General features: G+C 66.0%; 2 protein-coding genes across 7 annotated transcripts in view; one reads left to right on the forward strand and one right to left on the reverse strand.

Annotated features, from left to right (window-relative positions):
- Positions 1 to 5,432, forward strand: part of STK40 (serine/threonine kinase 40) — a 64,770-nt gene extending 59,338 nt beyond the window's left edge. Inside the window, 1 exon segment of the mRNA XM_043532386.1 lies at positions 153 to 5,432. Within this exon segment, the coding sequence (XP_043388321.1) occupies positions 153 to 577 (425 nt within the window). The 3' untranslated portion in view covers positions 578 to 5,432.
- SH3D21 (SH3 domain containing 21) lies at positions 5,392 to 25,073 on the reverse strand. 6 transcript variants are annotated; one of them, XM_037881717.2, is made up of 17 exons: positions 25,051 to 25,073; positions 23,634 to 23,794; positions 22,177 to 22,237; positions 19,755 to 19,870; positions 18,793 to 18,883; positions 18,350 to 18,444; positions 17,814 to 17,889; positions 17,202 to 17,302; positions 16,217 to 16,315; positions 14,772 to 14,808; positions 11,911 to 11,979; positions 10,976 to 11,093; positions 10,461 to 10,525; positions 9,623 to 9,738; positions 8,332 to 8,498; positions 7,528 to 7,591; positions 5,392 to 6,990 (listed from the first exon to the last, which is right to left on the reverse strand). In XM_037881717.2, exons 1-17 carry the CDS (start codon positions 25,052 to 25,054, stop codon positions 6,880 to 6,882), a joined length of 1,551 nt encoding a protein of 516 aa, XP_037737645.1. In that variant the 5' UTR covers positions 25,055 to 25,073; the 3' UTR covers positions 5,392 to 6,879. The 6 variants fall into 6 exon arrangements, with proteins under 6 accessions (XP_037737645.1, XP_043388316.1, XP_043388317.1 ...); XM_043532381.1 differs by lacking the exon at positions 11,911 to 11,979 and having other exon boundaries at positions 25,051 to 25,069; XM_043532382.1 differs by lacking the exons at positions 23,634 to 23,794; positions 25,051 to 25,073 and adding an exon at positions 23,004 to 23,049.
- Between the last annotated feature and the right edge of the window lie 720 nt (positions 25,074 to 25,793).

The raw sequence follows: 25,793 nt of genomic DNA on the forward strand, positions 1-25,793 counted from the left end.
AGGGCCCTGGGAACTCAGGGCTTGGCAGGCACCAACCTCCCAGGGAGAGCCCACTGGCTGGCTGCCCCCGGGCTGGGCATGGGTGCCAGGCGTGTCGTACCCAGCATGACAGGTCCCTGCGCTCAAGCCCCTCCCCTTTGTTTCCGTGCCAGACAATCCTGAGAGTTTTGGCCTCTATTTTGTCCTGGGCGTCTGCTTCGGCCTGGTGTTAACCCTCTGCTTGCTGGTGATCCGCATCTCCTGCCAGCCGCACACCCGCCGCCTCCCTGCCAAGCCCCGGCGGAGCCTCCGGGACGTCAGCGAGGACGACGAAGAGGAGGAGGAGGAGGAGGAGGAGGAGGAGGAGGAGACGGTTGACCACGTGGCGGCGGAGTCCCCGCTGCCCATCACCGAGATCCCCCTGGAGAACCACAGCCCGGCAGATGGCACCTTGCCTGTCAACGTCTTTGCCTCGGCGGAGGAGCTAGAGCGGGCGCAACGGCTGGAGGAACGGGAGCGCATCATCCGGGAGATCTGGCGCAACGGCCAGCCGGACATCCTGGGCGCGGGCACCGTGGGCAGAGTGCACTACTACTGACTGCGGGCACGGGGCCAGGCCGCCCAGCTCCCGGAGCGAGCCTGCGAGGGCCCCCCCCGTGCACGCGCTGCTCTTGGGCACCCTTTCCGGGAGTGCCTGTGAGCCTGGAGATGTTCCACAGCCCTTTGCGTAGCCCCTGGGCACTGTGTCTGTGTGCGAGCTGGGCGGGGCTCGGCCCCCCTGAAACGCCCCGTTAGCTGGGGCCAACCATGCATGGCATTTCTTACTGGCTGAGTGGGGGCGCCAAGCTCTGCCGAGCAGCAAGCTCCTTGAGGAGCTGCTCCCGTTAACTGGCTGCTCAGGACCCCGCGAACGGCGCAGGAAGGGTCGCTCTCATCGCTGGCGACGGGGATCCCCCCGCTTCCTGCAGGAGCTCCCTGCCCCCACCTGATCAGGGGCACCGCGCATGCCCTGCCAGGCTGGCTTCCCACCCTCAGCGAACCGAGTGCATGGGACGGCAGCAAGGCGAGCGCTGACTGCCCGGCAAGTCCAGGCCCTGGAAAGGCGCCTCCTGCCGGGGCATGGATGGACTGGGGCTTAGCCAAACCTGGCCACCCTCATGGACGGACACTCCCAGAACTGGCCACCGGGGGTGGGGGCTTTGCCCCTTCCTCTGAAACACCTGGTACTGGCTGGTGTTGGAGGGACAATGCAGTCCCCCCCAGTCCAGCCCCCCATGTAGTGCAGAGTGCTAGGTAAGGGAGAGCTTAAAGGCGAGGGGCAGCGCGATCGTTCTTGGTCTGTTAGCAGTAGTTCCTGGGGTGCGCGTGTCACTGAGTGTGGGGAGTCAGGGCCCTGCACCCCCAACTTCCTGCAATTCACTGGGACTCTCAGCCAGCCAGTAAAACAGAAGGTTTATTAGATGACAGGAACACAGTCTAAAAGAGAGCTTGTAGGTACAGAAAACAGGAAACCCCCCTCCCCAGCTAGCTCCAAACCGAAACCCCCTCCAGCTGTCTCACCCAACCACACACCCCGGCTCCTCCGCCAGCCTTTGTCCAGTTGCCTGGGCAGAAGGTGTCACCTGGCCCCGACCCCCTCCTGGGCTCAGATTATGAGGGGCAGCTGCCATCCTTTATGTGCTGGCTGTCCAGTATCATCCCTCAGTGAAGTCACACCCTTATTTCCCATCCCCATCTAGCATCACTGCAGACATTAAACTAGTAAAACTCCCATGCAACATCACCAGGTTAATACTCCCTGCTCCGTCACAGCTCGGTTCAGCTGCCCAGCCCTGCCCACGGCTCAGGAGGCAGGCACGGGGACGGGCTGCCCATCTGCTGTGCCGTGACGGGGTTTGCCTTCCCGTGCCACAGGGTGGCGCTGCAGGGGGCCCAGGGCAGCATGGGCCTGCATAGCCACGCACGATGGGGTCTGCGCCCATGGGGCGCTCCCAGCCCTTGCAGGGGAAGGGAACCCTGCTGAGCCCAGGGGCATGCGGCTGTGATGTGACTGGACCCTTTCCTGGCGCTGACAGTGCCTGGCCCAGCAGTCGAGCCCATTGCCAGCCCCTCGGGCAGACAAGCCCCAGAGCCCATGGTGCTGAGCCACCCAGGGCACGAGCAGCTCCTCTTGGCCGCTGGCTCAGCATGGCCTCCTGAGGGCGGCTGGGGATGTGAAAGGAGCCGGGGGCCCAGCAGCTGCAGGGAGGGGGGTGACGAGCTGGTGCCGGTGACTGTGTGTCTAGCTCTGGTGCATAGGAAGGGAGAGACAGGGGCAGGGGCTTGGGCCCGTGACTCTTACACTCTGGGCACCCTGTCTGTGCCAGGCCCTGGGGCTGCAGCTGGCGGCTGGGCTTTCCTGGGGGCTGCTGGAGGCAGAGGAAGCTGCCGTGTGTCTCTGTCACAGGACGAGTTTCCCATGCCCCAGCGGCTCTTAGACCAACTCCAGCTGGGCCATCGCAGCCCCGCCAAGCCCCCGCCTCCCCACATCTGCCTGCAGAGAGACACGCAGCCCTCCTCCCGCCCCCAGCTTCACCCCCAGGGCAGCAGGGAGCCTCTCCATGGGCTGTGCCTTCCCCCCAACCCCCAGCGGCTGGGAGGGGCAAGGGCCAGGGTACGGTGTTTCTCTTGGACACTAGGGTGGCACCATGCGGCGTAGGGACATTGCTGCACCTTGAGCAGTTGGTACGATTCCTTCCGCCCACCCCGTAGCCACTCCCTGGGGAGCTCCTGGAAGGGAAGTTGTACTCATGCTGCCCCCACCCACTCCAGCTTGCAGCCTGGCCCCCAATCAGCCCCTTGGCAGCTCACTAGTGTGGGTGAGGTCAGTCACCGGTGCTTCCCTGGGCAGCAGGGGCGCAGCTCCCTGGTGGGACTGCCAGCTTGGTGGGTGCCTGGCCAGCCTGCCCCCTGTTCCCAGAGTGTGGGGCACACAGGGGGTTAGACCAAGCCGGCCCTGTCCCTTGGGGGTTTGCAAAGGACGTTAATTCCGGCAACATGGTGAGGGCGTTTGGCCATCTCTGCCCGGGCCAGGGGCACTGGGGTGTGTGCCCAGGAGCAAGGGGCAGCCCCAAAGCAGGATTTTCTGCATGCAGCGCCTGGCTCTGGCCAAACGAGGGTCTCGCGGGCATGGGGCCCGTCTCTAGAGAGCCCCTGGGGCAGTGCAACGTAGGCAGAGCTCGCTGTTACCAGGTCAGAGCCCTCTGGCCCTGGAACGTGCTTTTATAAACAGCATGGAACCCTTCCTGAAGCAGCAGCATGGTCTCTCGCAGCCCCCCAGGGCTTGCCCCCCCGCTGCTCTCCCCAGGGCAGCGGCCCAGGCCGGAGCTCAGCTCTGCCTGCTGGGAGCAGCCTGTTCCTGTGAGCAGGCCAGGAGAGTGCAGGGAGCCCTGCGCTCCAGACAGGTTCCAGCCCCCGCGGCCTCCCCACGGCTGTGCTGCCCCCACCCAGGCTTCGGATCACTGCAGGGCAGCCCCCAGGGCTGGCAGAGGGAGGCCTGGTGGAGGGCATGCAGCACGCTGGAGACCTGGGTGACGGTGAGGTGGACCCCAGCATAGCTCTGCCTGCAACAGCAGCAAGGCCTCCAGCCCCGTCCCTGCTGTGCAGCTTGGGTCAACATCCCCCCTCTCTGCACCTCAGTTTCCCTGGCTGCAGCCTGGGGGTGAGAACCCCTTTCAGCGGCCACCAGGGCAGTAGGTGCAAGGAGTAGTGATGGTCCAGGCATTAGAGCCTGTGCCCTTGGGGGGGAGATGCCCCAGGGCACCTCTGAGCCCCTGCCCAGCAGAACCAGGCGGTGGAGCTGCTCCTGCCCCCCATCACCTTGCTCCTGAGCCTGAGCCTCCCCCACCCGTGGGGGAACGGCTGTCTGGAGAAACCTTCCCAGGCTCCTTCCCCTCCCCTGGCCCCAGCATTCCTGCTAAAATTAGCTGCTGTCCCTTTCCGGCAACATCTGACCTGCCCCATCAGTCACTCGCTGCTTCCTGCCTGGGGGGGTGCGTGCACACTACTGGCGGTTCTGGGCTGGCTGCCAGCCGGGTAGGCTAGCCCGCTGTGGTTAGTCCAGCCAGCCACAAGCCAGGGCCATGGGGTGGCTCCCAGCCCGCTGGGGTGGCTCCCAACCTGCTGGGGTTTGGGCTGCTTTCAAAGTCCATGGCAAGTTACACACCCCTCCCCAGCCTCGTGACCCAGGGGCTGCCCTTCGCTCTGCACCCCAGCCAGCGCTGCTGTTTGTTCGGTGCCTTGTGTAAACACCCCAGGGCATGTGGGGATGCGCTTGCTGGAGCTGGCAAGGTGCCCCCCTGGGCCGCCACCCCCCCTCAGCCAGCATGAAGGAGCCCCCCCATGGCTCTCACTTCCAGCAGCTGGCACTGATCCTGCGGCAGCCTAGAGCCACCTGCCTACGATGGTGCAGTGCCACATGGCACCAAGGGGCCGACCACTCAGCCTGCTGCATGGGAACAGCTGGCTGCCGGGCAGCAAAGGACTAGGTCCCAGCCCAGCCCTAGGCGGGCCGAACAGCAGGAGCTGTGCTGAGCCTGGACAAGCCCAGAGCTGCCCCTACCAGGCCACAGCCTCGCTGCACGCTCCTGGGGCAGCCCTCAAGCAACATTTCAGCTGCAGCCCCCCGCCTTTGAGTGTGTGGGAGAAGAGCGAAACCTTCCCCTGCCTGAGGACACAGCCCTGCTCTGCCCCAGCCCAATGTACAAAAATAGCTCATTCCCACCAGGGCCCCCCGCCGCCAGCTGTAACAGGACCCAGATGTTTTCCAGATGTGCCCTGCCGGCCCCAGGGCGAGCAGGCTGCCAAGAATGCAGAGAGGCTTGTGTCGACCTGCACCGAGCTGATAAACAAGGGCAGGGGGCTGGGTGCCAGGTGGGGCCCCCCAGGGGTGAGGCCTCAGGGGGGCAGGGGTACCAGGCTGACAGCAAGGAGGAGATGGGCTCTGCCAAGCCAGGACCCAGGAAGCAGCTTCCTGGGGAGGCTGCCGTGGAAAGGAGGGAGGTGGAAGGGATGCCTGGAGCCTTTGTGGCAGATCCAGAGGAGCAGATGTGACTGCCCAGCCAGGAGGGGCTGGCGGGAGCCGGGAAAGCGCTAGGACACAGACTGCTCTTTAACCAGGCAAAGAAAACCCAAACTGGCCTCACCTGCGTATTTCTCACCACCCCGCCCCGGACTGAGAAATACATGGCCTGGAGCTAACCTGATGAGCTGGCCGGCAGCGAGCTCCTGGCTTTCAGGCTGACCTCTCCCCAGCACTTTGCCTGTGGCTGGACTGTTCCAACTCAGCGGGTCAGGGACCGGCTCTCCCCTCAAGTTTGTACAGCGCCTTGCACGTCACAGATGCTGTCAACACTACAGCAGCCAGGCAGCAGCTAAGATTTGTATAAAAATAGTTTATTAAAATTTTACACATATTTATAAAAGTTTTTAAAACCTCAGGCTGTCGGCCAGCGGCTCCTGGGGGCAAGGGACATTCACAGTTGTTCCAGACCCACCCCCATGTCAGACAAACATAGCGGGAACCAAACCACTGCAGAGAGCAGCTCCCAGAGCGAGGGAGAAACTCCCAGTTCTCAGGAGTAAGAGGGCCTGGGAAGAGCCAGAGGCATCGGACAGGGCTCCTGATGGGAAGGAGGCTGGCATACACCAAGGGCCACTCCACAGACACCTATGCTCGGCCACATTTGAACACGTGCTCACTAACACGACTAGATTCTAGTGCAGACAGGACACAAGCGTTGGGGAACCCTAGGGGTCCAGCCTGCATGAGTTATCACAGGTTAACCAGGATGAGGATCCCCGCCCCCACATCTGGCCCAGGGACGGCTTAGCCAACACATCTGAGCGCCCTAGTGTGGACAGGGCAGGATGCAACATGTTAGCTGGGAGCCCACTCCACAGGGCCAGCTGACCAGGACAATGCAGATGGCTGTCTGCACTAGGGCGAAGTGGTTCCAAACCCTCTTATCCTGGTCTAGTCAGACCCCAGGGTCAGGTGACCCCAGGGCTGACGCGCAGCAGACAGGGCTGGGGGCAGTCAGCACAGGGCTTTTTCTCTGGGAGGGGTCAGCATCAGCAGCCCCCAGGGGTTGTAGGGCTAGGGTCACAGGTGGGCTTTGAGAGTTGTGCTGGGCTAAGAGATGGCTATTCTCCCCCCCCCCCCCCCCCACACACACACACAGAGGGGCTGGGAACAACATGTGGACGAGCACGGCCCAAGGCTGGGACAGGTCGGGGGGGGAAGAGGGGAGCCAGGGGCTCAAGACCCATCTCCAGAGAGGGACGGATGCTGCTAGGACATGGGGCAGCCTCTCCTGGGGCAGGGGGATGGAGGGGCCTCCTTTGGCCTATATGCAGGAAATTCAGAGCTGAGCAGGTGATGGGGCCTGGGGAGCGATGACTGCCCAGCGCTGGCTAAATCCAGGCAATGGCCAGGCCCCCACATGAGGCCAGGCCTGTGCACTGCTGGCATTAACACCCTGGTCCTGCTAGGGCATCGCTAACTCCCTTGGCGGCCCCGACTGTTTCCCAGCAGGGAGGTGCCCCGTGCTGCCCATCACAAAGCCAGCATCCCCCAGAGGGTCAGTCCAGCGGGACCCGGAGCGGGCAAAAGGCTGCACCCCACCACAGTGCTCATGGGGCTGCATGGCCCAGAGCTCCTCACAGTGCTTCCCCTGAGGGCCCAGTGAGCAGACGCAGCAGGAGGTGAGCTGGAGGGGCTCTGGGCCTTCTCCCCACTACCCAGGGCAGGGATCCGGCCTCGGGGTGAACGTACACCAAGGGGAATTAATAGCCAGCGATTCTCTTGCAAGTTTAACAGCCCCAGCAGAGTTTGCAGAGCGGGCCTCTTCACAGTGGACGTCACAGTGTGGCCGGCAGCTCCTCCAATTCACTGCCCAGCACAGCTGCTCCTGCTCCTGCCACGTCTGCTCCATCGAGGGCAGGCATCTGCTTCATGCTCTCGATTTCCACCTGCAAAGGAGAGACGAGTGGGAGCGAAGGGAACCAGGGCAAACCCCAGCCCCGCTCTCTGTGCTGCCCAGACAGAGCGCCTCAGGTCGCCACTCAGAACGGGCATCCCCGAGCACTTGGTGGAGAGCAGCAAGGCACCCAGGCCCCAGGTTACCGATGGGAAAAGCAGGGTCACCGCAACCATCACTCTTCAGCCAGTGCCCATCTGCGGGGCATCTGGGCACCACACACAATGAAGACGCAGTTGCCCTGCTGCCCCCATCCACAGGCTCAGCTGTTAATCCTCCTACATCCAACTCCAAGCGCCAGCTCCCGCTCTGACCCACACCCCTCCCCACGGATGGAGGCGAGTGGGATTTCACTGATGGACACGCTGCTATCGCAGAACTCCCTGCAGCAGCATGATGCAGGTTGGTTCTGGGGGGGTCAGCACCCCAGTGACAAGCCTTGGGTTTGTGGGATCCCAGTGAGGGAGGGGCTGGGGCAACTCCCACCCCTGAATTTCCCATGCAGCACCGCGTCCCCAGCAGCTCTCACCTGCAGCACCATGCGCTTGGCCCGCTCCTCCTGCATTTCCATCTTGAGCTCCTCCATGTCCTTCCTGCAAATGGTAGTTCACACAGCTGGCAGGGGCTGGCTCTCTGGGGGCCCAGGGCCGGGGACTCAGGGCCAGAACCTCAGCCAGCTCCAAGAAGTCACCCCAGGCACATGGGACCCAGGAGCACCCAGCTCTGCAGCCCGCTGCTTCTCATGGGCCTGAGTTGCAGAGCCTGCCGGAGGCCAGAGTCCAGGGCCTGGGCTGGGCCCAGGAGAAGCAGGGCCACCCATGAAGGTCAGTTCCAAACCTATCTCCCCAAGGCCAGGGGATGGTTCCCAGGGGTCACCTGATTCTGTACAAACAGGGCAGGACACTGGGACCTCATTCCCCTTCCAGCCACGGCACCCCGAGCCGATTCACTGCTCTACCAGGTCACATGGACACGACCGGCCCGTGCTGTTCTGATACGCCGGCCACAGGGCTCTCAGCCACGTCTGGCACCAGGCCTGCCCTGGCCGGGGTTCACCGGCCCCGAGTGTGACACTGCCAACCAGGGTAGACGTGCATACAGGCTGGCAGGCCAGGCCAGGGCCGAGGCTGCTGTAGGCGGTTGCCACCAGCCCAGGAGAGAGGCAGCTCCAAGCACAGCTAGGAAGCAAAGTCTCATGCCGTCCCCTGGGGATGGGGAACGCTGTATGCAGCTGGCAAACTTGGGGCGCTCCGGCTGGCCATCTCAGCCACTGGGGTCAGCACCTGCCAGGGCTCCAACAGCTCCCACCTCCCTCCCACTCAGCCCCACTCACTGGTGCTGCACCCTCATCAGGTCCATCAGGATCTGCAGGGACCGGATCTCGGCCATCAGCACCTCCAGGGACAGCTTCTCCTGCGCCTTGGGGGGGTCCCCCGGGCTCTCTGGGGACTGCAGCTCCCTGGCCTGGACACTGCTCTTGGCTGGGACCAGGGGTGCCTTCTGCAGGAGCAGAACCGATGGGAAAGAATCCCAGCAGGGGCAGGGAAAGCCAGTCACCCTTTGCAACTGGGCACCCCCACCTATCAGTCCCAGAGCCACGGGCACCGGGCAGGCGTTGCCCTTGGAAGAGCTCCTCAGGGAACGCAGCAGGTCTCCAGCACCCACTTCCCCACTGGTGCTACCTGGCCCCATCAGCTGACAGGCCAAGGACAGAATGGGTCCTGCCAGCCAAGCTGCCCCTTGGGTGCTCCTTGCAGGGCAAAGCCATGGCCCTGGGGCCACCCATGCTGCACCTTCTCCCCAGCTCTGAGCACCCGGCCCACATGCCGGGATCCCCAGACGGGAGGGGAGGGGAGGGGCCAGCATGGGGTCAGAAAGGTGGTTCGGGTGCAGCTCCCCCTACCCTGAGCGCAGCCCCAGCCCCAGGGAAGTGGCCCTGGCCCTGCCTGCCCCACACACGCGCTCCCGTCCCTGCCATGACCCTGGCAGCGAGGCGGCACCCTGCTCTTCGGCGTCTCCTCCTCCACCACCCTCACCAGCACCCACGTGACTTGTTAACCCAGCTCCTCCCGCGGAAGCTCCAGAGAGCTCCGGTGCTGCCGACCCATCCTACGGGGCTCGTGGGGCAGGGCCTGGGACCCGCCAGGAGACTGACTCCTGCTGCCCACTGCGCCTCTCGGCCTGCGTGTGGGGCGGGGGTTATGCTGCTCCGTCTGTGCACGGCGTTGGGTCTACACCCTGCGGCAGAGGGCGGGACTCGCTCGCTTCACCAGACCCTGCTCCCATGGGCCAAGCCTGGCACTGACCCATGATTTCAGGTCCAAACTATCCAGCCAGCACCTTTAAAACCAGTCGGTGCCAAGGCCAGGGCCTCCGCCCCGGTGCTGAGCACACGCCAGGCCCTGCCGGCTCAGAAGGAGCACTGGGTGGAGGTGGGACATTCCTCCCCAGCGCTGGGACTCTGTGTTTCGGGGCGGGGGGTGGGAACAGAGCGGTGAGAGCCGCTCACTCTCCGGACAAGGCAATTGCGGCACACAGAGCTGTGCCCACCCAGCCCAGCGAGTCCCACCCTTTCCACTCCTTCCCCACCGACCCCCAGCGAGGGGCACTGCCCAGGCACTCACCGGAGAGCTAGCAGGCGGCTGGCTGGGCGGCTTCCTGCCTGGCATTTTGGGACGGGTCGTGGTCGGGTGGCTCAGTTTGGCATTGGAGACCAGGATGGCATCAAAGCAATTCGCATCTGCAGAATCAAGAGGCACCAGCAGCCCCCTGCCCATCAGCAAATGCAGCAGGAGCCAGACTCCAGAGAGGCCCCAGGCGCAAGGACCCCACCGGTTCCAAGCGGTGCTGTCAGGCTGGAGAGCTCTGCACCCAGACCGATGCCCAGCCCGCGGGGCATCCACAGAGCTCAGCACCCCCCTGAGGCACCGAGCTCTTTGGAACACCTGGGCCTTGGGCCGGGCACAGCACGGGGCTGTACGGGGACTGAGCTGCTCCCTGCCCTCCCAAGGCAGGTCCCCCTTTCTGCTCCTGAAGGGAGGGAGAGATTTGGACAGCTGCAGCAGGGGACCGGTCGGCAGGACTCCTGGGTTCTGCACGAGTGGATTAGCTGGGCGAGCCGGCACCGGGAGGCCTGTGACCTTGTGTGGGCTCCTCACACACAAAACCCAGCGATTTCCTCACTTTCCTAGCTCAGGAGCAGCCCAGGCTAGAGCGCGCCTGCCGGGGGTGCTCAGAACCCAGGGCAGGGTGGAGTCCGGAGGTGCCAGCCCTGCCCCAATGCCCTCAGTCCTGCATGAGGCAGAAGACTCCTCCATCTTGCAGGCCTGGCTCCAGTCACAGTGACTGGTGGGCAGCTCCCCCTTGGCCCAGGGCTCCGCAGCTGGACACTGGAGGGAGTGATGCTACTCGCCCGCCCAGTGAAAGGAGGGATCGGAACGTGCCAGGTGGCAACAGGCTTACCTGGGTCCTTGGGCTTGCTCTTCTCCCCACTGGCTGGGGCACAGTTCATCGGGGTGCAGGGGGGCCTAGCAAAGGCAGAGACATTCCTGCACATTAGGGGGCTAGCAGCCCGCAGAGCCCCCGCCCCCTTGTGCCTCTTTCCCGCCTGCCCTTCGGCCAGGTGCTGTGTCCATCCCACTCCAGTCAGTTCCTGCCCACCTGGGGGGCCAGGCAGGAGGGAGGAGCTTAACTCAGTTGCTCCGCCCCTTGCAGAAGTTTAACAGCCACCTGCAAAGCTGGTGATGGCATTATCAGACCTAGAGGCAGGGGGCTGAGCCCAGATGGGCAGGGAGGGAAGTGTCTGCCCCGAATACCAAGATTAACCCCTTGGAGGTTTGCGAGAAGAGGCCCCCACCCGACACAGCGCTACATCCCCACCCCCTGCCAGCCTGCAACAATGGGCAGCTCGTGCCTAGACCTCCCCCACCAGCTAGAGCCTACCCTCTGCACAAGGGAAGGGGGCAGGGGCCCCTCACCTGCCCGCGAGGTTGGAAGCCAGTTTGGTCTTGGCAGGCACGGGAGGGGCAGGAGCCGCTTTCTTGCTGGCAGGGAGGTTCATCTTGGGCAGATCCATCTTCTTCTGCACCTTGGGCACTGGGGGCAGAGGGACGGGTGAGCAGCAGGAGCCGGGCTGTTCCCCAGAAGTTACCGCTCCCAGCCCACGACTGGCCAGTGGCTGCAGCCTGGGTCCCAGGACAGTTCCCAGCCAGCAGACAAGGGCCCACAGCCCGGGCCCCATCATGGCCGGGTCCCCCTCAGAGGCACATTCTTGGCCGAGGGCCAGGGGCGTTGGACCCCGGGGCCATGGACGTGCTGGTGTTATACTGGTCTTTGGACGCTAGCCCTGGCCTGTGCCAGCCGCTACGGAGCATGGCAGCCTCGGGCCCCGGCTGGGAGATCGGCAGCCTGCTGCGGCGACTCCCCTGCACGCACCAGGGAGCTGCACGTGGCAGGAAATGCCTGCTGCACTCTCGCCTCTTCCCCAGCTGCCTTGGAGCCTGGCTGACCTCAGGGGCCGGAGTCGCCCAGGGCCAGGCCAGGGCATGGACCGAAGCAGGAGGGGGCAGGCGGGCTACAGCCTAATGTGGGAAGCAGATGGCTGCGAGCTGCTGCCCTGGCAGTGCCCTTCCCCTCAGCTCCCTGCCTGACCAGGGGATCCTGAGCTGCCTCCCTGGGGCGAGGGGAGGGAAAGCTGCGGCCTGTCGCCCACGGGGAAGGGGGACTAGCCCCGCACACCCCACCTCTACCAGCCGGCTCCGTTTCATCCAGCTGGGTCCCACGGCACGTGCCCTCACGGGGGAGCAGCCCAGCAGTGCAGGGGAGTAACTCACAGGCACTTGCCACACCCCCCGCTACCAGGGTGGAGACTTGGCACTTCCCCCAGTGCCCATGGCCAGCCTGGCCCATTTACCTTTGGGCTCTCGGGGGGGCCGCAGCTCCGCTTTGCTGGCGCTGGACACTTTCTTCTCCGGCCTGAAGACTGGCACAGAGGAGCGAGAGGAAAAGTGACGTGCTGGCCAACTTGCTGGTGGGGGGGTGGTGTGCTCCCCCCTGGCACGGTCCCTGCTCCCTCAGCCCCAACAGTCCCCAGCCCCATCTGCCCCAGGACCTTCTTTTTGTTTTTTTGGGGCGGGGGGGGGAGGAGGCTGGGCTTGGACCCCACCCTGGCCTGAGTGGCCGCCAGGGCCCTGTGAGGGCAGCCAGCCCGGCTCCCTCCCGCGCTGGGACCGGGTCCATCCACCCGGGAGTCTCGCCTCCCCTCAGAGGCCAGGCCTGGGGCGACACCAGGCCACCTCCATCCGTTCACCTGGGTCGGGTGCACTCTGCAGTCACCCCGGGGTGACTGCGGACTCTCGCGGACACTGGAGAGACTCCCCGGGGCTGCCCAGGGGAGAGGAGAACCCGGCCCTGCCCAGGGGGGACACTCGGGCCCCACTCCTGGCCCCTGCTCCCCTGCCTGCGGGGTTCTCTGCCCCGGCACACACAGCTCTGCCCTGTCCGCTCCAGGACAGGGGCAGAGATGGCATCTCGAGCTCGCCCCAGGCCTGTGGGCCCGGCGAGGGGAGCAGAGGTGCTCGCTCAGGGGTGTCAGAAGCTCCCGGAAGGCGAGCGAGTCAGAGGCCTGGGGCTGACACCCACACAGCCCAGCTTGGTGCATCCGGGGAGCGACAGCGGCACCCAGCACCTGTGTGCGTGCGCACGTGCGACGGGGGGGGAGGGGGGACAGGATGTGAACAGTCACAGCGACCTGAGCTCCCCCCGGGCACAGAGCTTAGAGCAGGGCTTTGGGCTAGCCTGGGCTTTGCCTGCACTGCCAGCATCACTGCCCCTGTGCCAAGGGGCACCAGGAGGGGGAGCTGGGCACTGTCCCTGGTGGTGCTCACAGCAGCTGGGATCTCAGAGCCCAGGGTGCCCCCAAAATACACCCAGAGTCTGACCCCCACGGTGGGATGAGCTCAGTGCTCGCCCATCCCCCAGACAGCTCCAAGCAGCTCCCCACAGCAGCTACAAAGGCCGCTCTGCTTGTTGTCACATGTGGCCACGGTCCCAGGCAGCGGCGGTGTCCGCAGTCTGCACTTCCTCTGCCGGCTGCTGCATCAGCAGCCTCCCCATGCCCCCACCCCCAGCACTGCCCCCGTCCCGCGCAGAGATGGGCCCCCCACTGCAGGGCAGGCTGCCCTCCGGCCGACAGCCCCAGCCACCTCCCTCCCCTACCCGTCACCGCATCCGTGCGGAGGGCCCAGGTGGGAAACCAGCCCCAGCCCCTCCCCAGAGCTCTGGGGCGGCTGGGCCCTGGGGACAGGCTACACCACATAACACCAGGGCAGCTCCACCCCACCGCAGCCCGGCTAGCTCTCACCGCAGCAGCGCTGACCCCAGCTCTGAGCAGGCTGTTGGGCTCCCAGCCAGCCCTGCCTCTGCTAAACCAAGCCCTGACCCCTGAGGGTTCACACAAACCAAAGCCACCCACTCACTGATTTCGTCCCTTTGCCAAGCCCCGAGGCTGGGGGGCCCAGGCCACAGTGTCCACGCCTCCTGCCTGGGCCCCGTGCAGGAGCTTGTGCCAAAAGGGCGAGGGGGGAGGGGTGCGAGCCCCTCCAGGCAGAGCCAAGGGGAGAGCCCTGGTGATGGAAGATCTGCCCATCCTGGGGCCAGAACGATGCCAGGTGGCAGTGGGTTCAGTCTGCCACTTCCCAACAGATGCCAGCTGGCTGGACCCCTGCACCCCCCAGGAATAACCAGCCACCGGGGACACTGAGTGGGGCTGAGAGATGGACGGGGCGGGGCGGGGGTGGGGGGGGGGATGCCACCCTCCCTCAGCCCCTTGCCAAGCTGAAAAACGACAACACTTCAGGAGCCTGCAAAGCCCCTGGCCCAGCAAGAACCTCCATGCTGCAGACTGCCAGGGCCGCTGAATCCAGCCCCGACCCTCCCCAACCCTGGGGTGCAGCTGCTGTGTTCCCCACCCCAGAAAGGCTCCTGTACGCCCAGCCCGTTGGGATCCTCCAGGGTGCTAGAGCGGGAGGGCACAGGGTTGGCACAGCGAGCGGTCGCTCATCGGAGGGACCGCTCCCCTCCAAACCACTCTGCACCATGCACATGCCACAGACAGCAGAGAGAGCAAAGGGGAGGCAGGTACCTGCCACCACAGCCACGCTCGGGGCCTTCACAAGCTGTTTGCAGGGGGACGGTCCTGGGCCCAGGCTCTGGACTCCAGCCGTTGGCTGCACTCACCAGCCGTCAGTAGGGACCTGCCCGCAGCTCCCCAGAGCTCTGCTCCGAGCCAGCCTTCACCAGACTGCTGCTCAGCCCCTGTCCCCAGGGCATGTGACGCAGAGGAAACCAGCACCTTGCTGGAAAGGAAGTCACAGATGCAGAGCACCCAGGGCTTTGCCCAGCTCTGCAGGTCAGGAGCCTGCGCCATCACCTCGTCCCCCGCTCGCTGCCTGGCAGCGCTACCCAGAAGCCAGCCAGCCTAGCAGGGGGAGTCTTGGTGACCCCGCAGCACGGACCATGCACAGGCTGCTCTGAGCTGCACTTGGACCCACAGCTGCTCTGGGGGATGAGCCCACGTCCAGCCCAGCCTCCGGGGCTGGCAGGACCCCCAACAGCCATGCTGGCTGCCTGCCTCCCCCTTGGCAACAGCCCAGGACTGGGAGCCAGGCAGCACCAGCCCACAGCCTCCATTGGGTCGGTTTCACTAGGGAGGGGCTCACAACCAGGCCCCGCCCCCGTCAGCTCTGACCCCCCCGCCGTGGGTTCCTTCCTTACTTGACTCCTGGCTCCGCGAGGGCACCGCCGCCGTAACCTGCAACAGAGCAGAGCACGATGAGCAGGAGGGGGCACATCCTGCCGCGGCTCCTGGCCATTCTTCGCCCCGTGTTCAGAGCGCCTGAGCCGGGCCAGGCCAGCACCGCCCGGGGCAGGAAGAGGGGCCATCGGCTTCCCTGCAGCTGGGAAGGATTCTCTCCCCGCCCCACCCCAGCTCACACCCCGCCAGACGCATCCTGGGCTCTCCCCTTTCAGCAGCTCCGGGGGTGGGTGCTGGCGGAGGTGAGCCCAGGGGCTGAGCAGGAGCAGGGTACCAGGCTGGACGGGCAGAGCTGAGCTAGGGATTTATTATTCCGATTGCAAGCTTGCCATGTGGATTTCCTCGTCCAGCCACAGCGCCCGCGTGCCCAGCCAGCCCCGGCCCAGGGAAGGAGAGGGACTTCTGGCCCCTGCCCACGGCCCCGGGGGTGCCTCTCACCAGCTGAGCAAAGGGACGGGCACGGGCCACCCCTGGGTGTTCCCTCGGGGTCACTGCGCCACCTGCTGGGGGAACACAGAACCTGGAGTGCTGCCGTTCCCTCCCCCACTGCAATGGGGCCAGGAGCCATTTGCCCAAGTGACAGGCTGCTCCCGGTGTCAGAGCCCCTGCCCCGAGACCGGCACCCCCCTGCCCCAGACAGGGCTGCTCACTGGGACCCCGAGCCCCTGCCCAGATGGCGCCCCCCCGCCCCAGACAGGGCTGCTCACTGGGCCCCCGAGCCCCTGCCCAGACGGCGCCCCCCTGCCCCAGACAGGGCTGCTCACTGAGCCCCCGAGCCCCTGCCCCGAGACCGGCGCCCCCCTGCCCCAGACAGGGCTGCTCACTGAGCCCCCGAGCCCCTGCCCCGAGACCGGCGCCCCCCCGCCCCAGACAGGGCTGCTCACTGGGCCCCCGAGCCCCTGCCCAGACGGCGCCCCTCCGCCCCAGACAGGGCTGCTCACTGGGCCCCCGAGCCCCTGCCCCGAGGCAGGCGCCCCCCCACCCCAGACAGGGCTGCTCACTGAGCCCCCGAGCCCCTGCCCTGAGGCTGGCGCCCCCCTGCCCCAGACAGGGCTGCTCACTGAGCCCCCGAGCCCCTACCCCGAGACCGGCACCCCCCTGCCCCAGACAGGGCTGCTCACTGGGCCCCCAAGCCCCTGCCCAGACAGCGCCCCCCGCCCCAGACAGGGCTGCTCACTGGGCCCCCGAGCCCCTGCCCAGACGGCGCCCCCCCGCCCCAGACAGGGCTGCTCACTGGGCCCCCAAGCCCCTGCCCAGACAGCGCCCCCCGCCCCAGACAGGGCTGCTCACTGAGCCCCCGAGCCCCTGCCCCGAGACCGGCGCCCCCCCGCCCCAGACAGGGCTGCTCACTGGGCCCCCCCATGCCAGCCCGCCCGAGGCGGGGGCACCCAACCCCAACACTCACCTTTGGCACCACGGGCTGCAGCAGCATCACGAAGTTATCGGGGAAGAGGCCTCTCTTGCCATCACATTCCCCTTCCCACCAGCCCTCATCCTCCGTCTCCTGCAAGGCAAGCAGGGAGTGCCCAGCTCAGGCCAGGGTGCTACCCCCGAGTCCCCCGCATGGCGCAGCACCCTGGCCACAGGCTTGGACACCGCGGAGCACAGGGGGGTGAACACCAGGACAAAGCCCAAGGAGGTGGCACCCGGTCCAGCCTGCCCTGCTCCCTCATGGCACCCAGCACTGCCAGCAGATCCCACCCGGGGCCAGACCCCTTTAGCAGGAGGGGCTCAGAGTGCCCCGGAGGTCCCTGGTATTTGGGATGCGGCCAGGAGGGGCAGTGCAAGAAAGACACTGGGGGTGCGTGGTGGTGCCCACAGCTCCCTCCATGCCGGGAGGGGATCAGAGCCCTGTGCCCCACGCCTCCCTGGCGCACGGGGATGGTGCATTGCCAGGGGCCCCTGCAGGACACGAGGGCTGACACAGGAACTTGCCCCCAGAAGCTGCAGCCCGTGGTGCTGATGGGACTGGCAGCAAGAGCATCTCAGCCGGGCTCCCAGAGCCGGGAAGCCAGCCGGAGGATTTGGAGCCCCTCTGAGACAAGACGGGGTGTCTTGGGATCAGAGGGCAGTGGAGCTGGGGGGTTGAGACCCAGAGGCTCACGTCCTCCAGTGCCAGGCTCCACCATTTGGGGTTTCCCCATCTGGTTGGTGGAGCAAAGGGGCCAGAGCTGTCGGCGTCCCCTGTATCATGCCCAGAGGCCACAGTGATGGGCCCATGACACACTAATGAGCTGCTCCCTGGCTGGGGGGCAGGCAGCTGTGAGGGGGCTGGCTTCCCCACCAGTGAGATGGGCAGATCAGCACCCCCTACCCAGCGGGTTCACAGCTTGCCTTGGCAGCCCCCCCACCGTCCCCAGCTCCCCTTGGCTCACTCCCCATGCTCCCACCTTGCAGAGAACCAAAATGACGTCTCCTCTCTTCAGCTGCAGCTCATCCTGGAGCTCCGGCTCATAGTCGAACATGGCCTTGCAGTACTCGGCTTTGCAGGCTGGGCGGGAGGGGAGGGACTCAGAGGAAAGCCCAACACGGTCACTAGTGGGGGACGCTGTGCTGCTCACAGGGAAAGGACCCCCTCTCCCAGGTGCGCTCGAGGAACCAGCCCAGTGAACCCAGCCCGTGCATTGCACTTGCAGAAGCAGGGCAGGACTCAGATCCTGCTCGAGTGGGGGTGGGGAAGGGTCCATGCTCCTGCCCTGCAGATGCTGCATGAGCCAGCAGGAGCACAGGCCTGGGGGCCTGGACTCCAATCCCAGATCCTAGCCCCACCGCTGCCTAGGCCAGAGGCCCTGGGGCAAGCAGCTTCCCTGGGCTGCAGGGACCCATCCTGCCCCAAGGCAATGGCTGGGAATCGCTCCTTGAGGACTGTTGGGTTCTCCCTTCCCATCCACTACAGCCCCAGGGATGGCCCCTCCCCAGCTAGGGCCCCCACAGGGGACACGGCTACTCAGCAGAAGCAGCAGACTCCATGGGGCAGGGGAGCGCAGGCAGACCTCACTCACATGGCTGTGGGGGCTGGCTTGACGGGGAGCTCTGGGCTGTGGGGACGGGCTTCTCCAACTTCTTGGGGGGCTCTGGCTGCAGAGGAGACATGAGGCTCGTTAGCACTCAGGGAGTGGGTGTCTCAGGAGGGAGGGGATGCTCAGAGCATGAGCTTCCACCACCCCCCCCCCGCGCACCCCAAGAGCACCCCAGAATGGGGGCAGACACCTCCACTGACCCCCTTCCTGGAGCCGGACCAAGCTGGGCCCATGTGAGCCTGGGGTAGCCAGGAGTGCCAGGAAGGGCCTGGGCAAGCTCCCCTCGGCTCCAGCTCAACTGGCCACCCCTGGGTGGGGCTTTACGGCCTGGGCCCAGGAGCAGCCAGGCGGGTTCACCTGCTGGGTCAGGCCACCAGCTAGCCTGTCTCTGGGGCTGCTCTGGCAGGGGGTGGGGACGGGACATAGCGTGGAAGGTGAATCCCAGGACGGTCCTTCCCGCCTGCCCTCTGCCCACAGTGCCAGGGGCCGCTCCCCCCGCCCCCCCCAAACACACTCACCTGCTCTGCCTCCTTTACGATGAAGGTCTCATCAGTCAGCTTCGGCCTCTGCTTCCCAGCCCCATTCTTCGGGAGGGGCTCCGGGGCCACTAGCCCTGCACACACCATGGGGAGAGCGGGTTATCTCAAGGCACCTGGGATGGGACAGCCCCTCTGCGGGGGGCACAGACGCTGCTGTGACCCAGAGCGCCAGCAACCTGCCAGCTCTCAGGGCGCGCAGACCCTGCCCGCCCCCCCTCACACCCCTCCCACCCCCGGCTTGTGGGGACGCAGCACTGGGGGCGCTCACGCTTCATGCCTTGGGGTCTTCCCAGATCAGCCCCGCCAGATGCCATGGGTTGCTGCAGCCTAGGGTCTCTCCTGAGGGGAGGATCAGGGCAGAGGAAGAGAAGGGAGCCAGGCCCTGCTACCTCGCCCCATTGCTGCTCCCCGCTCCTTCCTACCTGGGGGCAGCCTGTCCAGCTCCTGGACGAAGTTGGAGGGGAAAGCACCAACCTGGCCGTTCTTCCTGCCCAGCCACCAGCCATCTTCAATCTGCAGGGGAAGAGAAAGGCTCAGAGCTGAGCCCTGCCAGCCGCTGACCCAGTGCGCCCAGAGCATCTCCAGCAGCCAGGCTTGGAGGGTGCCACTGTACCTATCCCTGCCATCGGGCCAGCCCCCCACTATGGCATTTCTCTTGGCCGTTGGGAGACAGCCCGGGTATCCCAGCCAAACACCAACCTCCTGAAAGCGCTCCCTGCAACAGCCATTGGATACAGAGAGCCTCCCCAGGTCCCGACCCACAGCATTGCTGTGTGCGGTTATGCCGCGGCCAGACCCCACCTCAGACATGGCTGCTCATGTCAATGCCGGGCAACGTGACCCTTGTAGCTTGAACAGGAGATCCAGAGGGGCTCGAACGGGGCCAGGCTGCCCCCCTGAGGTCTCCCATCACCTGCCCAGCTCCCCACCTGCCTCTGGTCTTTCCCCACCCTGCTTGCCCATCCCATGGCCCTCCCAACTTTGGGGCACTTGCCTGCTGCTCCCTGCTGTGCACACCTCTCCGGTGGAGCTGGGAAGTGGATCTTGCCCTGCCTGCTTGGCCTCGCTGCTACCCTCATGGCACGGAGGGGAGGGGGAGGCTGGAATGGGGCAGGCTTTGGCAGCACACAGGCTGGCCTTGGCCCTCTGCTGCTGGGCCGTATCTAGGGTGCCTGCAGACAGCACCGTGACCCAGACACAGGCATACCGCAGGTGCCAGGGGCTGGAAACAACCCTCCAGCCACCTCCCACTGCTCCAGCCTTCCTGCCCCCCAGGAAAGAACAATGCACCTGCATCCCAGCCCCCCACCCCCAGCCATTCCCAGGCACATGGGCCTGGGTCTCCACTCCCTGGCTCCGGCAGGTGCCCCCCAGCCCTGCTCACCTCCTGCAGGATCTGCACCAGCTCCCCAGCCTTTAGCTGCAGCTCATCCGCCTTCTCCGGGGTGTAGCTGAAGTTCGCCTTGCACCAGCGCTGCCCTGGCACCGGTGGCTTCTTCGCTGGCGTGGAAACAGCATGAGACACACGTCACTCAGAGAGGGGAGGCTGGGGGACAGGCTGCACTGTGCCTGCCGGGGGAAGAGCTCAGAGACTGTACCCCACCCCTTGGTCTGATGCACGAGGGGCAAGCTGGGGTCCCAGCTTCACGGCTCAGCTTATAAGGGGCCAACAGACTTCGCCTGCACTGGGATTCCCCCTCCTCTGACTGTCCTCCTGCAAACCCTGGTAACCCCAGGAATGGGGCTGACTCCCAGCAGCTTGTGAAACCAGCCCTTCTCCCCCAGAGGCTGCCGCCCTGCACGCCACCATCTCAGCTCTCGCTAAACAGTCAGGGCTTCAGCCCTTAAGGGGGCGAAGCAATGCTTGAAAACGTGAAACCTGTGGGAAGCGAGGCAGCCAGCCTGCCTGAGTCTGCAGACAGCCGGAAACGAGAACTCAGAGGTGGAGAACTGCCCTGTGCATCTAGAAACTCTGAAACCTAATGAGGGCATTTCTGGTCTCAGCCCTGATAACCATTGCACTGCTGATTAAAGCAGAGGACAAAGAAGGGTGATGGTGTGGTGCACGGGAACCTCGTTTTGCTGCTTTGTGGGGATGGAGCTTAGGAAACCATCACCACTTCCACCTCCCACCTTAGTTCGAGCTCCCCACCCACTCTTTGGGAGCTCAAGTCCTGCTCCCTTACAGGAGAGGACTCGTCCGTAGCACGCTGCTTTGCTAGTGTAGGGCAGGAGCCTCCCAGGCCAGTCTTCCTGGAGGGAGGCCAGGCTGCGGGGGTGGGAGAAGGAGAGAGGGGCTGAGAGCCAGAGAGGTGCCAGCGTCTGGCATGGCTAGGCCCAACTCGCTCTCCCTACACACTGACCCCACACCCCAGGCAGACCCCTCTCAGCTCAGCACCGGCTGCGGCCTGGCTGGCAAACCCAGAGCCTTTGGGGGTAAGAGGCAGGAAGCCCATTTCCCCATCTCCCCCCAGCAGGAAACCTGGCTGCTTCCCTACTGCTGGAACGGCCCCCACCCCCAGCCAACCCCCCACTCCCTTCCCTCTCACAGCCTGCCCTGAACCCCCGTGGGCTCTGTGCCGGCTCCAGGCTGCCCCCCACGCTGGTTCCTGGCCCAAGCAGGGGACTGAGGCCTTGGCAAGGGGTCCTATCAGGCCCTAGCACACTGCGGCGGTGGGGCAGGAAGAACGGAGCTGCACCACCCCCCAAGTCAGGAGGCAGCCACCTCCCCCCCAGCATGGTACCCCCTAGCGGCTCCCGCTCCTGCCCCCAGCCTCAGGCAGTGGTTCAGCAAGCGGATCCTGAGCGGACGGCAGCGGGCGCAGGTTCAGACCCTTACAGGGAAGGCAGCCGCGGCGGCCCACAGCTGAGGTACTAGGAGCTGTTGCTGCCAATCTGTGGTGGGCAGCACCGCAGGGAGCCCAGGCAGGGCAGGGGGCAGTGGCATGGCTCCTTCCCTCCCCAGCCCTAGTGCAGCAGAGATGCTGCCGCTCCACCAGACCCATTGTGATCTGCTGGGTTCCCATTGGCTTGGAGAACAGGCCCATTGTGTACATCAGCCAATCAGAGGCCAGCGTGTCAACAACAGGTCTGCCTGGCAGGCAGTGAAAATGCCACAGCTGGGCCCTGCGAAGAGCCACGGGTTGATGAGCGAAGGGTCCTGAGCTGACAGCTGCCACCATGGCACAGAGCCCTACGGGGACTCACCCCCAGCTCTGGGGAAGGGAGCGGTCCTTGGCAGGCAGGACAGAGGGAGCAGGGGGTCTTGTCCCCCCGGGGTCAGCACACCCAGTTGTGGGGGGAGGGGAGGAGAAGGAGACACGGTCAGGGCACCTGGGTGTGCCAGCTGGGGGACCCAGATGGCCAAGGCACAGAGACTGGGGATGCCGCTTGCCTCCGGCCGGACGAGGAGCCAGTGAGTCTGGGACAGGCAGGTGATGCCGCACCAGTGAAAAGGGCAGTGCGACACCCTGGCTGCGTGCATGGGAGCTCCCCCCAACAGAAGCACCTAGGGACCCTGGAGACTCCTTGCAGAGATGGCAACAGAACCCAGGAGTCCTGGCACCCACTGCTGTGCCCAGCCCCCAGCTCTCCAGCTACCAGCCCATTTTCAGGTGCGTCTCCAGGCCAATCTCAAACCCCGGGTCCCCAGATGCTTCCTTCTCCCCGGTTACTATGGCACCCACCACTTGCACGCCCACCCGACGGTTCGTGCCACAGCATCCCGCAGAGTGAGGGAGCCTGGAAACCGTGCTCTGCACGCCCTGCCCGAGGGGCCCCACCGGCGCACCGAGCCAGCCACTCACCAAAGCGGGTCGAGCGGGGGCACCTCCGACCTCCGTCAGCCATGAGCGATGCTGGGATTTCCTGGGGCAGACAGAGAACAGGCAGGGTAAGGAGCGACGCACTGGGTGGGGGGCGGGGATGTGAAACCCGCTGCAGCTCGTTGCACCTCAGCTCCTTGGAAGTGAAACTCCCGCGGCCACAGGTACGTAGCAACCTTGGAGATCTGCTCCCAGGTAATGGGGGAAGCTCAGGGTTCACGAGGCGCCTGGCCTAGATGGAGGAGGAGGAGGAGGGTAGCACCAGTCCCAGCCCCAAGGGCCAGCTTGGGGGCACTCAGGTGGGTCTATTGCACCCCACACTGGCTCGTGTCTAGCGCAGCCTGGACATCTGAGAGGAAGGGCTCCCCAAGAGTTAACCCCTCACTCTCGCTAGTCCTCCCTGGCCTGCCACACAACAACCCAGGACACAGAGCACAGTCCCCGCGGGACAGACAGACATGGGTGGGGCTGGGGGGCACTGAGCTCCCACAGCAGCCTGGGTAGAGCAGGATTAGAAGCCCGGTGTCCTGACTCCCAGCCCTGTGCCCGAGTCACAAAAGAAAACCCCAGGATCCCCAGCCACAAGCACCCCATAACGGGCAGAAAGCAACCAGTGCAGGGGGGACCCAGCCCCACCCCAGGCAGGGCCAATACCAGCATCAGCCCTCACTCATTTCCAGGTGCACCCCCCTGGGATTATCCAGAGAGGAAACACCACAGAAGGCCCCGCCCAAGGGAAGGGGGTGGGCTCAGTGCTGGGGCAACCTCCAGCCAGGGGCTGCAGAAGGAGCCTTCTCGCCCCAGCTCACCCGTCTCCCACAGCAGCCCCCCACCCACAGCAGCCCCCTGAGCAGTGGTGGCAAGGGAAAGCAGCTGCCTGTCCTGCTTATATAAGTGACTGGGGAGGGTGTGGCCCAGGGACACCACCCCTTTGCCCTGCCCCCCAGAGAGAAGGCAGGCCCAGGGGAATGCTGGGACACCGGAGGAGCTGGGGCCTGTTTTGCATTGCGTGATTTGCAGCTGCACGCTGACGGCCAGTGCTGCCGAGCATCCCCCGACCCATGAGCTCAGCACCCCTGAACGTCAGGCCGTAGGTCACGCCGGAGGCCTGCGGGTGTGTGTTGGTGGAGACGCCTTCCAGATGGCTGCAGGGCATGGGCGTGCGCACCTGTGGGGGTTGCTGCGCACGGTCCCTCCCCCGCCCGGGTCAGGTTTGCTTTGGGAAGCTGCCAAGCCACCTGCAGAACCCGGCCTGCCAGGCTGCAGGGGTAACTCATGCAAGAAGTGGCTCCAGCAGGCCGCAGTGAGATGGGCCCCGGGCTGAGGGCAGGAGCATGTGGAAGATGGTCCGGTCCCCTGGGCAGAGCAGGGGAAGTGCTCCGGCTTCTGCACGGCAGCGTGTCCCCCCGTAACCCGGCAGGATCCCCCGCCCCGCTCACCTGCACGAACTGCCGGGGGAAGAGCCCCGTCTTGCCAGCCAGCTCCCCCTGCAGCCACCCCTCCTCCGGGCCCGACTCCACCTTCCGCACGATGTCCCCAGCTTTCAGCCGCAGCTCGTCATCCCGCTGCCCGGCAAAGTCCACCAGAACCAGGACCTCCCCTGGCACCGGGAGAGAGTGAGGCTGAGAGGGGAGTTCTGCTCGGCAGAGCCGCCACCCCCCACCCGTGGGGGCAGGAGCGGAGCTTCCTGGACGAGGCTGGGCCCAGGGGCCGCCCTCTGTTTGCCCCGCCTGGTGCAAGGGCGGCACCCCAGCCACAGCCCTGGCTCTCTCGCCCGGGGCCTGGAGCCATCGCTCTGGGCTGCCCACGGGGGCGCGAGCGTCAGGGCTGGGGCTCACCTGGAGGGTGCCTCCCTCCCTGGGTTAGACTGTGAGCCCGTTGGGGCCGGGACTGGCTGTGTCTGGGCAGCACCTGCCCGTGGGGCCCTGGGCGCTTCTGCAGCCAACAGGTAACGGTAGCAGGGGCTGGCGCGCAGGAGCTCAGTGGGGCAGGGCCTTGAGCCGGAGAGCAACGCCCAGGGCCGGGCGCTGCAGGTGGGGACAACTCGGGCAGGCCCCAGAGGGAAGGGGGGCGGCGTGGTCCCCGGGCCCCAGAGGGGAGGTGGGCGTCACGGTCCCTGGGCCCCAGGGTGGGAGGGGGGCGGCGCGGTCCCCGGGCCCCAGAGGGGAAGGGGGGCGGCACGGTCCCCGGGCCCCAGAGGGGAGGTGGGTGGCGCGGTCCCCGGGCCCCAGGGTGGGAGGGGGGCGGCGCAGTCCCCGGGCCCCAGAGGGGAAGGGGGGGGCGCGGTCCCCGGACCCCAGAGGGGAGGGGGGCGGTGCAGTCCCCGGGCCCCAGAGGGGAGGTGGGTGGCGCGGTCCCCGGGCCCCAGAGGGGAGGTGGGCGGCGCGGTCCCTGGGCCCCAGGGTGGGAGGGGGGCGGCGCAGTTCCCAGGCCCCAAAGGGGAGGCGGGCGTGCAGTGCCCAGGCTGGGAGGCTACTGAGCATTTTGGGGCAGGTGCCTGGCTTCTCCCCCCTCAGCGTGTGGACAGGGAGCAAGGTCTAGGAGCCAGCCCGGCAGGGGTCCCCACAGAAGCCAAAGCCTTAAGCTCAGGTCGTTGGCTAGCCCCAGTGACACACGGAGAGCAGCTGGGCTGTGGCCCCTCTGCGGAAGGGGCCGCTCAGCCGAGGCCCAGCGGCGGTCGCGGGCAGCATGGCTCGCTCCCGCCTGCCCTGAAGGGTTGAGATCACCGCGTGTTTGTGGGGTGAGGTGGGCAGCACCCAATGTCTCCAGGCACGTCTCCTGGCCCCCGCCCCTGACCAGATGGCCCCCGTGAACCCCGCCCTGGGCAGCCCAGCCCCAGCGCTCTGGGCTACATACCCATGGTGGTTCCCGCAGCCTCCTGCTTGAGAGCGTGTGGGCAGGCTCCAGCACGGAGCAGGGAGAAGCGACTCGCGGAGCTGGGAGGGGAAGGCCGGTTATGACAAGCCTGGCATGGGGGCCGGGCTCTGGGAGGCAAACAGGCGAGGCCGGTTCTGATAAGTGCAGGCGATGGGGCTTTTTACAGCCTGGAGGAGCCGGGAGCGGAGCTGGAGCCGCAGGACCTTGGAGAAAGGCAGCAGCATGAGAGGACCGGCTCTGCCAGAGCTGCAGGCCAGGCAGCAGGACCGGGGCCTTGCCCCACTCTCCAGGGTCCCAGCCCAGGCTGCAGCAGTGACCGGTGGGAGCCTCCGGCACACAGGCCGGGTGAAGGGGGCTGTGCCCCTGGCAGGAAGCCCAAACACCACGGCAAGGAGAAGGCGAGGGCCAGGGGCTCCCAGCAGGGCCAGGGGTGTGTGTGTGTCGGGGGGAGCAGCAGGGAAGTGTCTAGTGTCCCCCTGAGCCTCCCAGGCCTAGACAGAGCAGAGCCACCGTGCACCACTGAGCTCAGACCCGGCGAGGCGTTCCGAGTCTCGGCCCCGGGTTAGAGGGAAAGGGGCTTGCCCAGGGTGGCACAGAGCAGGGAACAGAACCCAGGAGCCCCTGGCTCTAACCCCGCGGCCCCGGCAAGACGTCTCCGCTGTGCTGGCTGCTTCCCCAGCGCCTCTGTATCTGCTAGGTGCAAATGGACGCCCCAGCAGGGC

The sequence above is a fragment of the Chelonia mydas genome, chromosome 19 (genome assembly GCF_015237465.2).
Source record: "Chelonia mydas isolate rCheMyd1 chromosome 19, rCheMyd1.pri.v2, whole genome shotgun sequence".
In the NCBI taxonomy this organism is placed as follows: Eukaryota; Metazoa; Chordata; order Testudines; family Cheloniidae; genus Chelonia; species Chelonia mydas.

Coding starts and splice junctions, on each gene's coding strand:
- SH3D21 (XM_037881717.2), bottom strand. Junction 18,445..18,792: donor GCTGGACAGGCTGCCCCCAG/GTAGGAAGGAGC, acceptor TGGTGTGTGCAG/GGCTAGTGGCCCCGGAGCCC. Junction 17,303..17,813: donor AAGCCAGCCCCCACAGCCAT/GTGAGTGAGGTC, acceptor CCTCCCGCCCAG/CCTGCAAAGCCGAGTACTGC.